Source organism: Stylophora pistillata, chromosome 1, assembly GCF_964205215.1.
Source record: "Stylophora pistillata chromosome 1, jaStyPist1.2, whole genome shotgun sequence".
NCBI lineage: Eukaryota > Metazoa > Cnidaria > Anthozoa > Scleractinia > Pocilloporidae > Stylophora > Stylophora pistillata.
Window position 1 is genome coordinate 52,548,771 of NC_142519.1, and position 17,823 is coordinate 52,566,593.

Here is a 17,823-nt window from a genome sequence, read left to right on the forward strand (position 1 = left end):
TATTTCTGTTGCCGTGGGTTCTCAAAGAAAGACCATGATTCTGGTAGTGTTCTTTCAGCCGTCGTAAACGGGAATAACTCAAGCCGTAGCAATGCAGAAACATATCCTTGCAAATGGGTTGCGACTGGTAGTAAAAGCTGCTTCGAGGTTTCCTTTTGCAGCCAATGGTTTCGGTGTTGGTTAAAGCTTGTATGTTAGCAAGAATGACTAAATCTAGTTCGTCACTTGAAAGTTCGAGGCAGTTATTTAAATTAAACAAAACCACTTCTTCTGAAAACTGTCCGGAACATGGACCGCCCTTTGGACCAAGAGTACAACCACAACTTTCTCGTAACAGTTTCTTTGCTCTCTCAATCGGCCGTTCATTTTCAGTTTGATTTTCTCTTAGCTCGCTGTTATCCATAGCGGAATTCCCTATAGCGTCACAAGCACGTGAATGATTTCGGTTTGAAGAACGGGGGGCTTATAACGCCATGCTGTTGTCATAGTAATAGCAAAGCAATCAATCAGGCCCACAATTAAAATCAGGCAAAGAATTTGGCTTAACAAAAGTACTATCTTACTTATATCATTCTGACTCGTTTTTAATTCCCTTTCATTCATGTTTTACAATACGGTATTCACACAGGTGCGGAAAGAAAAACTAATCATCACACACGAGCAGTGTGCTTGCATTGCTCAACCCATAGCAACTGGTACGTGTCTGGATTCGGGTAGCTTGGTAATGACTAAATTGATTCTCTTCAAAAAAGAACACAGGCTGCAGAGATGTTGTTGTCGACTGATTATTAAACCCGTCGAACCCCCCCCCCCCCAAAAAAAAAACAAAAAAACAAAATGGATTACTTTGATCGCGTAACAGTTTTGTTACACATCGTATATACCGAAACTATGAGACCGAGGGCTCGCGAGCGCCAGCGAGGATAATTATGGCTTTCAGTTATTGATTTTCAAATCGATCTGGGTCAGATTAGAACAGAAGAAAATCGTTTACAGTAGATTCGTATAAAGATCCCATTGGGCTAATAACAAGCTAGGCGACAGGAATATACATTTTTCAATGCGAGACGTTAAGTAAGTAAGTCATTTATTCACGCGAGACTCCTCTGGACCCTGAGAAAGGAATCGAACGACAATGAAGTACCAGAATCATTATAGTGTTATAATGATGCGAGCTCTCGTGTTTCAATATCTCGATTGAGAATTCTAATCGAAGACCTTCTAATACCAGAGAGTTGCAAACGGTAAGTTGAAGCGAAGACCAACATAGCCGCTCGATCGAAGCGTGATTGATTAGTATTCAACGGACGCCTCTTGGGACCGTTTTATACCTTTGCTTTTCAAAAACGTTAAACGGATGCAAGTAACCGTTAAACGGATGTATTTTATTTTAAACGGATAGGTTAACCGTTTAAACGTTTTGTCGAAAACGTTAAACGGATGAGCAAAGCGTTTAAACGGATGAAGAAAGCGTTTAAACGTTTTAATGATCCGTTTTAAACGGATGGTAAACGGATAGTAAACGGATTGATTCGTTAAACGGTAAAGCGTTAGTGTACGAAATCCTGTGCCCGGTCACTTATTGTGAAGGATGGAAAAGGTGAATTGGGGGATTTTCTGTGACCAAGGTGTGTTTAATAATAAGAAAGTAAAATCAGAAGCCAATACAAGTCACATAAATGTTGCATTGATCTTGTGCAGATGAGAAAATTGTCACTTGCTGACTTCACTAGATTTAACTTTCAGGGGTTTATACAAGAAATAGAAACTTTCGAATTTTCAAGTCAACAAAGATAGGAAAAGATTCTCATCTGGTTCTCTCCAGACAGAACACCTATAAGGTATGTAATGAAGGAATTCTCTGTTGTGCCTTTATTATTAACACATGTCAGATGGAGAGAGTTTGACCACATTTTTCGTGTCTTGTTTGTCACGTAACAGCCTAGCTTCAAAAATGTGAAAGGAAGTTTCTCCAAAGATTCTGAGTACTTGCTATTTCTTGATTCACTAGTATCCAATGTCAGGTGAGCACACAAGTTGTTTGACAAGTGTGATGACAAATCTGAGTCTTCACCCGGTGTAACTTTTTTCAAAGTTAATTCAGTCTATATAATTAGCGCTTCTTTCTGTTTTGTAATCCTTTTCGTTATCAAACAGTATGCAAGTGGGAGGAAAAGATGTCAAAGTATTAACATGTGGCAGCTGTGAGAAATTTTGCAAAAGATCTTCTCGAATGGATGCACGCGATTCAAGTATGTTTTGTAGTTAATTGCCTATCAAGAATATTTGTAAAGACGTAACGCTGAGTAAATACGGCCCTGTAGTAATTTTCTGCCGATGGGAAGATTTAAGACAAGTCAGGGAGAGGTTTGCCAAGGTTCTGGCTCTCAGTATTGGTGCTTAACCCCCTTGCAGACCGATCGCCATCTCGCGTTCCTCAAGTCCTTATTTTCCTGCAGGCAAAGAAACCCTGGCACTGAAGCGTTTGACAAGGGCTTTCTTGCTGGTCATTTAGCCCATTTTAGACTGACAGTTAGGTGACGATCAAAGGACATTTAGCCGAAAGTGATCAGACAGTTAGCCGACAATCAAACAACAGTCAGCTAAAAGTTGACGGACTGTTAGCCCATTGTTGACCTATGTGTTAGTTGGAGCAGATTCTATACCTCTCCTGTCGTCTCTTTTTTTTTCAGTGATGTTAAAGAAAGTTGATCACAAGAAGGAAGTTTGTCTTTACTTAAATTCTTCTCCTTGTTGCTAGGTTCGCTTTCTCAGCATGGATATGAACACTCCCCTTATCCTGAAATTAACAACTTTATCTTAAGTGTTCTCACCAAGGGTGGTGTACAGGGTCAAATCAGGAGATGGGTTTATTTTCCCCAAGGTACCGTCCTAGACAGAAGCTTTTACATATAAAAAATATTTATATATATTACTGATTATACGTTTACAGGTAAAAACGAACGCTATAATATCCCGACGTTTAGGCGACTTCATGACGCCATTATCAAGGGTACTTGATAATGGCGTCATGAAGTCGCCGAAACGTCGGGATATATCGCTCGTTTTTACCTTTCTATGTATTACTAAATCTTTGTTACTAAATCTTAGTCTGTGGGAGGCAGTGTGGCTGAGTGGTTAGAGTGTCGGACTCGTAATCCGCCGCTCCCAGGTTCGAGTCCCACCCTGACCACTGGATTTGTTTCACGTTAGCCCCGAGTTCAGATCCTTGGCCACGCTTGTAAATAGCCAACTGGTTTGCCTCCGGCCGGTTGGGGTTCTTAATGATGTTCTTAATGATGTTATGTTCAATTTAGACCACTTGTTTCATTTGTTTGCAAGGACCACAATGGAAACTACTGGTTCACCAGTAATTGTGTAATCCTATAAAAAGACTTTTTTTTTTTTTTGTTAATATGGATTATACGTTTGTCAATTAAAAGAGTCATCTTTAGGAATTGAAGTCGCAATCAGTTCTACTTTTTCCATTGAGTGCTCTTCCAAGCGAGTCACAGATCACTTGTTTGTGAGCCAAGCAAAAAAGTAGGTTATTACAAAGACGATTGGAGGCAAGCATGCGCGATTGGTTGAATAACAATCTCGAAACTACATTTTTTCTAAACCGAGCCTTCAAAAAAGCCTCTAAGTCTCAGAGACAGTTCCTCTCTTTCATTTTTTTCTTTTTGTCTTTAAGTATTGACTGGTACTGTTTATTTTTAGCTTGATATGGGATGATGCTACTGGATCACTGATATCTAAAGCATTAGAACATATAGGAACATTATATGAATATTTATGTTGTGCATACATTCAGTTCAGTCTGAGGCGTGCCTCTGGACAAGGAATGTAAGGAACAGGAGATCAGATGTTCCTTCAAATTCAGTGAATCAGGCTGTGATGAGTGCAGAGAATTTCTAGAGATAAGGTGTAAGCAAACAAATTTCTTTTTATTCAACAGGAAAGTTAATAACTTATGATGTTATTAATAACCGTTGGTGCGAAAACATCGGAAGAGCGCACAAGAGTAATAACGTGATGTAAGCCATTAAGCCACTCTTTCAGTAATGATTAACAGGCAGATTCTGTTTCCGTGCATCTGTTCAGTAATAGATCACAGGTAACGTCAAAATGTGGTAAGAACATAGAGTCTTTCCACATTTGAACGTCTTCTGTGATCTATAACTGTACAGACCTTCTGCAACACGAAATATATTTGTTTTATATTGTTAGAGAGCAAATAATGTAAATGGTGACGTCACCTATGCGTCTGTCCTCTAATAGATCATAAGTAAAAACCAATCAGACTGCACGTGTTATTCCGCTTATCATATAAAGTGCATGTATTTTCTTTGCCTTACAATGTGTTTACCTCGGGTTTGGATCACGACGATTCTACTGCATGGTGCTTATGTTGTTCTATCCAAACTCCCTTGAAAGAAAATGAGGTTAATAAACAAAATATCGTCCATGAATTATAAGAAAGGTGAATCAATGATTATGGAAAATACACCAACACGCAGTTAATTTTTTTATACTAGGATTGTGGCAGACTTGAGACTTGGTGTTTACTACCAGAAATGCCACGACCCCGACTGTAGAGGGATTGACTATCGTTCCCCTGGTATGTTCTGGCTGCCGAAAACACATCATATTTTAGGATTTGTCGGGGAGCAGACTTAAAAATCGAGAGTGCGGAAGAACGATTCATGGAGAGTTCTCGCGCAGATTCCAATTGAAATGCAAAGTATGGCAGGGTTTTTTCCAGGAACTGGAGAAGTAACCTTCAGTTTCTATCTACCTACCAATCTATCTATCTATCTATCTATCTATCTATCTATCTATCTATCTATCTACCTATCTAATCTATCTATCTAATCTATCTATCTATCCATCTATCTATCCATCTATCTATCCATCTATCTAATCTATCTATCTATCTATCTATCTATCTATATTCAAATCTTTACCAGCATCATTCTAGCTTTTTACAGTCCTTCAAAAAGATAGTCAAGAGACGCTCACTCTTAAAATTATAAGAAAGGTGTGTATTATTTTTTTTGCGAAAAATTTTCCAGACTTTGCAAAACTATGGAAATAAAGATGGAGCCTTAAAAAATAATCGGGGAGAAGTCTGGAGTCTATTCCTAACGGCGGGAAGTGCTTAACTAAATTTCACATTCATCCATTAATTACCCAAACATTGGGAAAGCTTTATCGGTTGCACTATTTGTGGAAGCATTGAGGGGATAAAAGACTTTCTGCCATATAAACTAGTCATAGCCTATTGTCGTATGTTAAAAAAAAGCAATTTGCAAACCATTTATCGTGTGGTTACTTTCAGAAAAGCCTATACCACAGGAAATCAATCCGTTGTCAAGTTGTGAGGTAATTGAATAATCACTCTCCTGTGTAAAAAAAATTGAATACGATTCATGAAGTGTAGTTTACGCTGATTAATCCCATAGCTCTTTTGTTAATTCATTTAAAAATCTTTAAAACCGTTTATTTTCGTTTTTCAGTTTGACGAGTTTTCAAGTAATGATTTTGATGACCAAGAGCTTTGTAAGTTGTTATCTGAATGCGAGCAGAGGCTAAATGATTCTAGGAATGATGAAATGGAAGAAATGCTAAATACAAAGGAGAACAACATGAACGAAGATTGTGTCCCAAGAAATAAACAAGATATAATGCAATTTGACAATAGTGGTTGTGTTACGCAACCTAAAGTTTGTGATTGTGACTTCGGTAATGACTTCGACGATGCATTCGACGATGCATTACTGCTTGAGCTCCAGGTTCCACACCACACTTGTGATAACGAAGGTGCAGTTTCACATACAAGAAGCCTTAGGGATCACAACAACCATACGTTACAATCTTGTCACGATAATGAGAATTACATGAACGAAATATGGAAGTTATCGGACGAGAGAAGCAACAAAACCAAATTAAATAAAACGGCGGGAATTGACCTCTCACCAAATTATGCGATTTGTCAAGATGAAACACAAGCCAGGATGAGTGGAAAATATATGTGTGGTGGGGTATTACTTGAGAATTATTGCGTTGGTAATGCAAGGGAAAAATTTTTATCAAAAGAGGAAGTTTCTGAGTGGTTAGATGAAGAATCTCTTGGCGATTTAGAGTTGTCCATGGCTGCGGAGGAGGCCGAAAGTACGGCTTTACTCAAATGTATCCTACTAGTTTAGCACACTATTTTTTTATGTGATAACTCTCTTTACCAGGAAAAGCTTCAAAGATAGTGTAAGTTATTTGTTAAGTTCAATTCGATGTTGTCCTGTAGAGCCCTGATTTCAAAGTCAGTTTCGAGAAGTGTTTTCTAACTACATAAATGAGTGGTAAACGATGTAGCGCTGAGATATCTCAGTTCTCAAATATGTGATAAGCTGTTTTTAACCGAAAGAAAGCTTTGAAAAAGAGAGGCTTTCAAAAAAAGCTGTAAGAACCTAAATAAAAAACTTAAAAAAAAAAGTTTAAAAATCACTCGCCTTCGTCTCTTCTCACATCCCCAGTTATTTGATCATGTTTTAGAGCCCGTAAAAAAGATATTCATAGCTCTTATGACATAACTAGTTGTCACCGAACAAATGCGGGCCCCTTTAATAAAGCATCCGCTTGGAAACTGAATTGACCAATCAGAAGATGCGTACTGTGTTCATTTATGTTAGAAAGCCTCATATAAAAATTATGGCCTGTTCAAGGTGTTCAGTTGGTAAAAGAAAACGTGATATTAAACTTTGTGACAGTAGAAGAGGAGTACAAAAACAAGGGAGGATTGGGTTGCTGTCGCTGATCTTACCTTTTATCTCCCTCCCCCTCGCCTCCCGAAAAAAAAATGACCATGATATCCGGCAGTTGGGTCGGGCATTAGTACATATTTTGGCCCACAAGAGGCGATGTTGAAGCTTTGAATTGATCGAGGCATAACATCTGTTGTCCAAGTGTGATTTCAAAGACTTTTAAGTGTAAATCATGTTTTTGTTATTGTAGTTAGCAATGAGATGTAAACTGTGTTGTCATTTTCTCTTTCGTGATCGCTGTACCGCATCTTGCCTAATAGTGGTAACTGAAGTGGAGTGCAAATTGGTCCCAAATCATACATGTGATTTCAAAATCTGTGTGGAATATGTTTGGACGTAAGGCAAGAAAACTGGGTCTAGTTCATAAACTCGGCTAACATCTTCAGTATAATTTAGAATAAAAGACTTAAAATCTATCGCCATGGCGACATCATACCTCAAAATGATCAATTCAATTTTCCTAAGTTTGCTGGTTTTACTGTATTGTCTCGATTGATATGTTTTCTGAATTACTGTTAAAACCCTTAAGAAGCCTCTCTTGGATAAAATGTTAATGGTTTTTTTTTTCGTTGTCAAACTGTAATAAGTTGGTGACTCACGCCATGTAAAATTGACAAAACCTTTTATATTTATAGAAATGCAAAACTAGCTAAAGGCACAATTGCTGACGTTATACCACAGATGTTTGAGGATGTCATCCATAGTGACTTGAAATGAATGGAAAACTCACTCATAAGAATGTATTTTTAAGATGATTATCTGGAAAAGCCGTATGCAGCCTGCTTTATGTGTATGACGTCATTTCTGTTTTAAGGCACTCGATCTGAATCGAAGTGAGGGAGCAGCGAAAATATATCTCAGGTATTTATTTCTTTTTGATATTTAAAATGTACAAAGAAAGATAAGATTAAATGACAGTGAATTATGATATCTGAAAAACCGAGTGAAGGATGATATTTCAATTCCACAGGAAAAAAGAAAAATTTTTTGCGTCCATGGAATTCAAACATGACAATTATTTATTACTACCTCTCCATTTTTTTCGTTTGAAGGGCTGATAGAGATATTCGTAATTACTCAGGCCTGTCATCAAAAACTTCGCCCAATCCTCAGAAAAGGAATCAAGTTCAGAAATTTTAAAACTGATTAACGCTGTTTCCCTTAATACGTTTTAAGTGGTTATTTAGAATTTGTTCGCGGGGATAATAACAACAACATGTCCACATTTTTTATACAGCGAATTGTTTACCGCGACACGTTCTTTCTGGCGCTCGAATAAAGCAGAAACACCGTAAAAGAATAAGACACCTTTGAAGATTACATCACTGGAGAAAATGTAATCGCAAGGTAGGGGAGAAGTTACTGTTTTCAAGAATTTCTTTACCAACCTTCTTTTCCGGTTTAGGGACAATTTCATAATATTGTGACAACATGAATCGTTCTTATTCAGTTGTCCAATGTGCTGAATTATGGTTCAGAGAAGTTCCCGTTAAAGCTTCAGATATGCACAGCAGTCTCTTCAAAAATTGATATAATACATGACGATTATGATATGGCTACATTTTATCATTTTTAACTTCTTTGTGAGAAAGACAGACTTGACATCTGAGACCTGTCGTGTATTATGAGATTCCACAAACATACAGTGCGCTTCACCTGGATAAAAATGCATTATCCATTACTTTACTTTATTATCCAAATGTTCTTCGTGAGTACAAATAACACGCGAGACGAGTACAAATATCACGCGATATTTGTACTCCAGAAATACCCGAGAAATTCGCTCGCACTGAAATAACAATTTGGCGTGTTGGATAGTAAATCTCTTATCTAACATTTTGTTGTGTAGCCTCGCTGAGTATTTTTACTCGTTGTTTGTACTTTGACTCGCCCTACAGGCTCGTCAAAATACGGCACAACTCGTTAAAATGCTCAGCGATACCACACAACTAAACGTCTAATAAGATATATTTATTATCCAAATATGCTTCATAGAGTACAAATAATGTGCGAGACGAGTACAAATATCACGCGCGATATTTGTACTCCAGAAATATCCGCGAAATTCGCCCGCGCTGAAATAATAATTTGGCGTGTTGGATAATAAATCTCTCGCCCTTCGGGCTCGTCAAAATACGGCACAATTCGTAAAAACACTCAGCAATACTACACAACAAAACCTCTAATAAGATATATCATATTTGAGTATATTCTGAAACTACTCGATCTTCAAACTTTCCCTCAGCCCATCAGCAGAAAACAGGAAGATGTTGTCCAAAAGGACCTTCTGGGCTTTCATTATTGCTTTCTGTAAGGACTGTTCTCTTTATCTAATAGAGTATCAAGTTAAGAGACTAAATGTGTTATTTAAACCTATTCAACAGGATTGGAATTAGTTAATTTTAGACACTCGGTTTTTGTTCTTACGAAAATAGCCCGCATTGTTAATTCCTTAAATATCCAGGCCTGCATTAAATAACTCGCGAGAAAGTAAGTGACACACGCACAGGAGACACACTGTGGATAACCCCGGCTGGAGAACATTAAGAAAATAGAGTAACTGCTCCTTTGGAAATTACGAGAAAAAACACCGCTCAAGTTTATTTCCGCTTCTCTCTCGAGTCTGACTGGTTATATTAGCAGCAGATCACGACCATGTTTGTGTCGTAATTTATGCGGCGCCTGAAGTCAACAACAACAAAAAATGCATTAGCGGTTCTTTTGTTTCAATTTTTTACTACATTGTACTGAAAAACGATCATTTCCAAAATTGTACAAAAAAGAAAAAGGGCCTCATTCACTTCGCTCAGAATCTTTTCACTTTTGTTGTTTGGCAACAAACGCGCGCTCGCGTAGTTATGTTATTTACATTTTATATGCGAACAGTCTGTCCAAAAGGCGCGTAATTAAAAACTTCATTCATCAAATTTTGATAGCAAACTGAAACAATAAAAGAAAAAAGTGTGTATCTTACGAATTGAAATATCTCAATAACAATAAACAAGAGCTTTGGATACTGCTACGCTATCATCTCTCTTTTAATTTTCTTTTTTTTTTGGACTCAGCAAGAATCTGCAATATATTTTGGGTGCATAATTTCAAAACCAGGTGCTTAATGACATTTAGATTTATCTGAATATTTATAGATCCAGTTAGGTTTCAGTAAGTAATCCGTCTGAGTTACGTTGGCCAATTTCTCAATTGCTTAATGTAATGATCTCCGAATGTTGATCATGGACTTCTCCAAAGCCATTTAAAATTATTGTCTAACCACAGGAAAACTCGAAATTTCGAAACATGCAAAGATTGCTTCACAATTTGAGCAGGCAAACTCCTAATTTGTGGAGAACAACAAAAAAGGAAATATTTATGCGGTCAGCAGTCTTTTCGAGGAAGGAGAGCGGTTGGTAATCGACCCACACAGCGCGTGCCGGTCTAAGTCACACGTCCGGTTAAATTAAGTGACCGCTACGCAAATGAAAAAGTTTTGGTCGAGAAAGACTTATTGCTTCCCTGAGAGCTCCACATCAATGTGACCAAAGTTCTCTCCTATGTGATGTCATTTCCCTATGTTTTTCTCAGTAGTGTCCATAGACATAACCAAACATATATAGCTTAGCTTTTAATAACCCCTGACATCAGTATACATATTCTCCATGTTCTTCTCCATACAGTTCTCTCCTATGTGATGTCATTTCCCTATGTTTTTCTCAGTAGTGTTCATAGACATAACCAAACATATATAGCTTAGCTTTTAATAACCCCTGACATCAGTATACATATTCTCCATGTTCTTCTCCATACAGTTCTCTCCTATGTGATGTCATTTCGCTATGTTTTTCTCAGTAGTGTTCATAGACATAACCAAACATATATAGCTTAGCTTTTAATAACCCCTGACATCAGTATACATATTCTCCATGTTCTTCTCCATACAGTTCTCTCCTATGTGATGTCATTTTCCTATGTTTTTCTCAGTAGTGTTCATAGACATAACCAAACATATATAGCTTAGCTTTTAATAACCCCTCACATCAGTATACATATTCTCCGTGTTCTTCTCCATACAGTTCTCTCCTATGTGATGTCATTTCCCTATGTTTTTCTCAGTAGTGTTCATAGACATAACCAAACATATATAGCTTAGCTTTTAATAACCCGTCACATCAGTATACATATTCTCCATTATCGTCTCCATACAGTTCTCTCCTATGTGATGTCATTTCCCTATGTTTTTCTCAGTAGTCTCCATAGACATAACCAAACATATATAGCTTAGCTTTTAATAACCCCTCACATCAGTATACATATTCTCCATGTTCTTCTCCATACAGTTCTCTCCTATGTGATGTCATTTCCCTCCTATGTGATGTCATTTCCCTATGTTTTTCTCAGTAGTGTTCATAGACATAACCAAACATATATAGCTTAGCTTTTAATAACCCCTCACATCAGTATACATATTCTCCATGTTCTTCTCCATACAGTTCTCTCCTATGTGATGTCATTTCCCTATGTTTTTCTCAGTAGTGTTCATAGACATAACCAAACATATATAGCTTAGCTTTTAATAACCCCTGACATCAGTATACATATTCTCCATGTTCTTCTCCATACAGTTCTCTCCTATGTGATGTCATTTCGCTATGTTTTTCTCAGTAGTGTTCATAGACATAACCAAACATATATAGCTTAGCTTTTAATAACCCCTCACATCAGTATACATATTCTCCATGTTCTTCTCCATACAGTTCTTAAGGTGGTGACAAGGAGAATTTGTTTAACAATCAAAGGTGTACATGTCTTTAGCTGGTGATCATTTCCTTTATTCTCGTGACCTTCATGTTTGATTCAGGGCTGACAGTGTAAGGAGAAATTAGGGTTCATCAAAAAGTCATATTGAGCGTTCCCTGAAACGACTCTGAAAAAAGCTTACTCCCTCATTTTTCTATCTTTTTCTCTTGATTTTATAAGCAGCTGGGCTAATGGCGGAAGTATGCCTTCAGAGAGTCGTCCCACGGTTTCGCTCAAGCCTACTTTTGCAAGCTCCAAAAGGGCATTATGTGGAGCTGAATTTCACCTTGAAGACTTCATATGAAATGCCCTGCATTTATAATAGATACCTTGAGTTTCGTGATGGATACAACGAGTTTGCTAATCTTCTTGGAAGATTTTGTGGAAGAAACATTTCTGGTATTGTTCGATCTAGTGGACAGAACTTGTGGTTGAGGAAATCAGATTACTCCAATTACCTTTTCATAGGTTCATACAGAAACAAGACTACTAATATAACAGGCAAGTATTGATATGCTGAAATCAGTCCCTGAAAGTCATTTTATACATATCGATAGTGGTCATTGCCTATGCTCCTCAGACTCAAATACTTCTGTGATGGCTCAGTATTACTTTTTCTTATCCTTCAGTGAAACCCAACTTGGATAAAGTGCTCCAGACTCAGTATGTGCTTTTCAACCGTCATCAATCCCTATGGTGTCCAGCACAGGGTGCACCAGCACCAGTCATTGTTTGGAGAAAGAACGGCACAGTGGTACAGAACAGTACAAGTGTACTGTATCAGTTGACCATCACTGGAGAAAACGGCGACAAGTACAGCTGTGAAGTGAACACACAGGATGGTGTTGAGAAAAAAGAAATCCGTCTTGTCATCGAAAGTGAGTTTTAGTCATAAAAATTTGATTCTTAACTGAATCAGGCTAAAAGGGAAACAATAGTGCACATTTGCAATTTTCTATACCTCGCTTACAAAATGAATAACTCCTAAGACTTTTTAATCTGTCTTCGAACCCTAAAGACTGTAACCATAGTTTTATTGACCTATCAAAATTTTTCCTTGCCTTGCTCTGGATTAATATTGAGTTTTCGCGAGATGACTTGAGGGTACAAACCTTATTAAAGGACTCAAATACACTCTTTAGCAACTCCAACCAAACAGACTAAAATACCTCCACTATGACCTTGCATCAAACAATACGATAGTAAAAGTATATCTTATTTTTTATATTCTAGGGTGCCCAGATCGCTGCTATTGTACCACTGCAGTTGGAATTATGCGTTCAGTTACTCGCGTTTATTGTCGGAGGAACCCTTTGCAGTCAGTTCCACAGCACTTGCCCTTTTCTACAGCGACTTTGTAAGCATTTCAACTCTTCGTTTTACGAGGTGGTGATGAAGGAGGGGGGGGGGGACGGACAGAGTGGGAAATATACAACAACAGGACAAGATGTGAAACACTCGACCTTACTCAATGATACATCCTCCTTTCAGGGACTTGAGCTTCAACCGGATAAAAGAGCTACCACCTGGAATCTTCGATAACAACCCAGAATTGACCATATTGTAAGTAGATGATAGTTATACATACCTGTATGTTGATATTGACGCGCAATGAGTTACGAATTACCTAATTTCTCACTTGTTGAAGGTGTAGTCAGCTATGAGCTAAGCCAATGGCACAAGGCGCGATGGTTAATTGATTGGTTGTGATAAGCAGATGGGAGTAACCTGGCCTCACTAAATCATCTGAAAAATTTTCAAAACAAGGCTAGTACCGGACATTGGTGGCCTTGGATGTAACAATTTCATTTTCTATCTTTACCAAGTTCTTTTGTTTTCGTATTTGTTTTATTTTCATGCGTCAGATACCCTACGCGGATATTGTGATAAAATAAAAGAGGGAAGAAACGAAAGTTGATCGTCCTTGCAAGCTTTCTCTCTATAACTGTTTGCTTTACCCTCTCCCCCTCCTCCCCCTCCTCCTCCCCTCCCCCTCCCCGCCTCTTCCTTCTCTTTACTAATACTCATACAGCGGTGATCATTTTATCATGTGATGGTTAGACAAAGTTTTAACTCTTTAGATGGCTTCGTAATGACAAGATCAGGATTACCGAGAAACTGTTTATATTCTCTTAATCAGAAGGACAAATTTAACTTTATCTTCAAGCTATGGTTCTTTTATTATCTGATTTCAATCATGATCCCAGTAAGTTTTAAAACAGGTCAGAGGAACACCTTTCGAAAGCTATTTCCCCTAACGCAAGTAATGTAAAAAAACAATCACATTACTCTTCTTACATTCAGAAACTCAGCCATTCGAAAAGATGGAGTCAGAGTTATAGTTCTCCGAGCTCCAGCTCCATCTAGACTTCAGTTGCTTTAAAGGAATTTAAAAAGTTTTTAAAATGATGTTTAGACTTACTTCACTACTCTTTTGTCAGTCCCCGAACCAGGGGTTGACTCTTTTCCCCTAGTTCCTGGTTTCGCACGTTTCCTTACCAGGGCCTTCCCCTAACGCAAACAATGTAAAAAATAATCGACTTGGACTTGTCCTATTCAAAAACTCAGCCATTCGAAAAGATGATATGGTGTCAGAATTATAGTTCCCCGAACTCCAGCTCCATCCAGGCTTCAGTTGCTTTAATTAAAGGACTTAAGTTTTTTTTAACTATGCCTAGACTTATTACACTAGTCAGTTCCCCACCACTGGATAACTGTTTTCCCATAGTTCCTTGTTTCGCATTTTTCTCGTTCAAAAATAAATAAACATCAACCCTCCCTCCTGGCATAAAACCCGATTATGACGCAACAACATTTCATGACTTGAACCATTCCAGCTAATACAAATCAATCTCTAGAAATAATTGCTTTACAATGTCACATGCTCAATCCTCTTACTTTATTCAAAAGGATTACAAGAGATATGTTGATGTGAACAATACGTCAATACTTATCGTCCTTGTATAGAAAATGCTATTGATTGAGTTTCTATTTCAAAACCGTGAAACTGAGAGTGCCTTCTCAGTATTTTTAATACAAGTTGACGTTGTTGAGCCGAGAAAAACTCTAGCTTCTTGAGTGCTTAGCAAACCAGCCCGAAAAACATGGACTGGCTCTCGAAATATGTCGGGTGTCCAAAACATTTTTACAAAAAGTTATTGCAAAATTTGAATTTAGGCTAGCCAGAAAAAAAATTTATCAATTGCCGAAATAAGCTTAAAAAGAGAGAATTCATTGTTCAACCCGCACATTTACCAATGCCTGGTTCCAAATTTTAATAAAAATCCCATTCTCTTAGTTATCAATTGCACTACTTTCAGCCCTTATTTCACCCAGTTCAAGGGTAACAGTATCAATCCAGGAGATTATAACCAATAAACTGTTTATATCCTCTTGATCAAAAGGACATATTTAACTTTATCTTCAAATTACGGTTTTTTTTTTTTAAATTTTTTATCACAATCTGATTTCTGTCATTATTAATCCCTGTAGGGTTTAAAGCAGGCCAGATGAACACCTTACATGGGCATTTTCCCCTAACGCAAGCAATGTAAAAAATCATCGAATTGGACTTCTTACATTCAAAAACTCGGCCATTCTAAAAGATGGTGTCAGAATCATAGTTCTCCGAACTCAAGCTCCATCTAGACCTCAGTTGCTCTAAAGGACTTAAAATGTTTTTTTTTTTTTTTGTCGTTTTTTACTCTTTTGTCGGTTCCACACCAGGGGATAACTCTTTTCCCCATGTTTCTGGTTTCTCACTTTTTGGCGTGCAAAAATAAATAACCTCAACTTTCCCTCCCCAAAGCCTATATGGTCTCATAGCCAGAAAAGATAGTGCCAGAATAATAGTTCTCCGAACTCCAACTCTATCTAGAAAGCAGCTGCTTTAAAAGAATTAAAAGAAAATTTTAATGATGTCTAGACTTGCCACACTACTCTTTTGTCAGTTGCGCACCAGGGGATAACTCTTTTCCCCTAGTTCCTGGTTTTTTTTTTTTTTTTTTTTGCACGTTTCCCGCGCAAAAGTGAATAAACCTTAACCCTCCTGCCCCGATGACTATTTACTCTCATAGGACACTCTATAGCCCTTTAATATTTACTTGGCATAAAAACCGATTACGACGCAACAATATTTCATGATTTGAACCATTGCAGCAAATACAAATCAAGCTTTAGGCATAATTGGTTTACAACGTCACATGTTCAATCGTCTTACTTTATTCAAAGGGATAACAACAGATACGTTGATGTGAACGATCACGTTAGTATTTATCGTCCTTGTATAGAAAATACTATTGCTTAAGTCTCTATTTCATGACTAACCGAGAGCACCTTCTCAGTATTTTCAACACAAGTTGATTCTGATAGCCGAGAGTAACGTTAGCCTCTCTAGTGCCTTACAAACCACCCAAAAACATTGACTGGCTCTCGAAATATGTCAGACGTCCAAAATACTTTACGAAAAATTGTTGCAAAATTTAAATTGACTTTTGCCAGAAGAAAATGACACAAAAATATACGATGGACAAAATTTTTAACCTATATCCAGGGTATGTCCTCCATCAACAGACTTTAGGAACCTGATAGAAGGGTTATCACAGCAAGTATTAGTCACTTATCATAGTTACATAAAGAATAGCTTTTATTCGGCTTGAAAGAAATGCTCTGATATTTATCCATTATCTGAAGCCTGGATATTCTTTAGTCTTGAACGGGCTTCAAACCAGTGCCTCCCACATACGAATTCAGCGCTGCTATCAAATGAGCTACAGAGTCACACATTGAAAGCGAGGTACAGTTGAGAGGGTTCTTCTTTCTCGTGGAGGGGACTCATATAATTTGTAGTTTGGTAAATTTCATTTCATCGGCGACATTGACAATCAAATAAAGCTTAATTTCTAGCAGGTGAGGTAAAACTTAAGCAATTGCCGAAAATAATCCTGAAAAGAGAAAATTCATCCTTCATACCTCTAAAGTTTGCCTCGTTCCCAACGTGCCATGTGTTGAGAAATCTGAAAACAAGTTGGGGGTTACTTTCTATTTCGAACGAAAGCTTTCTTTTTTTAACATTTCAGTGTGTTAAAAGTGTTTTGAATTTACTGATTTGCTCTTGCAATATTTGTGTTTATTAAGGGACTTGATAACACTTTTTAAATGTTATCTTTTTTTATTACTATAAAACAATTAAAAAGAAATGGTTAAAAGGACACAATAACTTAGAGACACTCTCGGATTTAGAATTACCTATTTAGGAGAGATCTTAAATTAGGTTATGTCAGTTTCTTAGGTACCTGGGTGAAAACGAAGTCAAGGAGCTACCACCTGGAGTCTTCACTAAGAACTCCAATTTGACTAACCTTTACGTAACACATGTTTGTTATGCAGTAAATGGTTTGAACCCGGGGGTAACATGTGAAGGTGTAGTATGATCGTCCGGGTGAGTGTAGTCCTGAGAAGGACTGTTGTCGGTGGCAGTGACTGACGTTTCGACAACCTGTGCGGAAGTCATCATCAGAGTCAAGTGAATGATTGTTGTCAGTAGAATGTTCTTATTCCAGTTCGTGTGAAATGATCGGTTGGTTTTGCCGTGATGTTATTGGCTGTAAGACTCAAGTGACGTAAGTCGGTCATGATTGGTCTGTTTCGGTCTGTCGGTAAAGCTAGGTTGTTCTTTTTCGGTCGTTTGTGATGTTTATGTCGTGAATGAGTCGTTTGTATGGGGCAGGTAGTTGTTGACATCTGTTTAGGGGAGTCTGTTCTAAGTTAGTAAACCAGCTTTCCAGAGTCAGTCGTTGAAAATAGTCAGTGCTGTAGGTTAGGCATTGCGCAGAGTCCCAGTCAATGTTGTGGTTGGTAAGTCGATGGTGTTCAGCAATGTGATTGCTGACATCACCTTTCCTCGTCGCCCGTCTGTGTTCAGTCAGTCTTGTTGTGAGGTTTCTGCTAGTCTCACCGATGTAGGAGGCTTGGCAGTCGGAACAATTGATCTTATAAATCGTTCCCTGTCTGTTCCTCGGTTCGTCTTTGTCTTTAACGTTGGTTAGTAACTGACGTAGTGTGGTGATACCCTTCAATATCCGCGTCGCCCACAAACCCATCACCACACTACGTCAGTTACTAACCAACGTTAAAGACAAAGACGAACCGAGGAACAGACAGGGAACGATTTATAAGATCAATTGTTCCGACTGCCAAGCCTCCTACA

General features: G+C 37.9%; 2 protein-coding genes across 2 annotated transcripts; both read left to right on the top strand.

Moving 5' to 3' along the window:
- The first annotated feature begins 1,584 nt into the window (after window positions 1-1,584).
- On the top strand, window positions 1,585-6,504 carry LOC148743046 (uncharacterized). Its single transcript, XM_088762165.1, has 9 exons — window positions 1,585-1,600; window positions 1,747-1,841; window positions 1,942-2,024; window positions 2,158-2,252; window positions 2,762-2,884; window positions 3,959-4,037; window positions 4,539-4,621; window positions 5,342-5,385; window positions 5,520-6,504. The coding sequence occupies exons 4-9, from the start codon at window positions 2,159-2,161 to the stop codon at window positions 6,207-6,209; spliced, it is 1,113 nt and encodes a 370-aa protein (XP_088618291.1). The 5' UTR covers window positions 1,585-1,600; window positions 1,747-1,841; window positions 1,942-2,024; window position 2,158; the 3' UTR covers window positions 6,210-6,504.
- Window positions 6,505-8,960: 2,456 nt separating this feature from the next.
- LOC148743047 (uncharacterized) lies at window positions 8,961-13,585 on the top strand. The gene is made up of 5 exons (XM_088741899.1): window positions 8,961-9,131; window positions 11,799-12,116; window positions 12,245-12,493; window positions 12,849-12,972; window positions 13,107-13,585. Exons 1-5 carry the CDS (start codon window positions 9,089-9,091, stop codon window positions 13,180-13,182), a joined length of 810 nt encoding a protein of 269 aa, XP_088598025.1. The 5' UTR covers window positions 8,961-9,088; the 3' UTR covers window positions 13,183-13,585.
- The last annotated feature ends 4,238 nt before the right edge of the window (window positions 13,586-17,823 follow it).

What these genes read in the sequence shown, in the direction of transcription:
- LOC148743046 (XM_088762165.1), top strand. Translation starts at nt 2,159, where the DNA reads ATGCAAGTGGGAGGAAAAGATGTCAAAGTATTAACATGTGGCAGCTGT. An exon ending in AATGGATGCACGCGATTCAA is followed by an intron (nt 2,253 to 2,761) that starts GTATGTTTTGTA and finishes CCTTGTTGCTAG; the next exon opens with GTTCGCTTTCTCAGCATGGA. An exon ending in GATTGACTATCGTTCCCCTG is followed by an intron (nt 4,622 to 5,341) that starts GTATGTTCTGGC and finishes GGTTACTTTCAG; the next exon opens with AAAAGCCTATACCACAGGAA.
- LOC148743047 (XM_088741899.1), top strand. Translation starts at nt 9,089, where the DNA reads ATGTTGTCCAAAAGGACCTTCTGGGCTTTCATTATTGCTTTCT. An exon ending in GGCTTTCATTATTGCTTTCT is followed by an intron (nt 9,132 to 11,798) that starts GTAAGGACTGTT and finishes TTTTATAAGCAG; the next exon opens with CTGGGCTAATGGCGGAAGTA. An exon ending in AATCCGTCTTGTCATCGAAA is followed by an intron (nt 12,494 to 12,848) that starts GTGAGTTTTAGT and finishes TTTATATTCTAG; the next exon opens with GGTGCCCAGATCGCTGCTAT.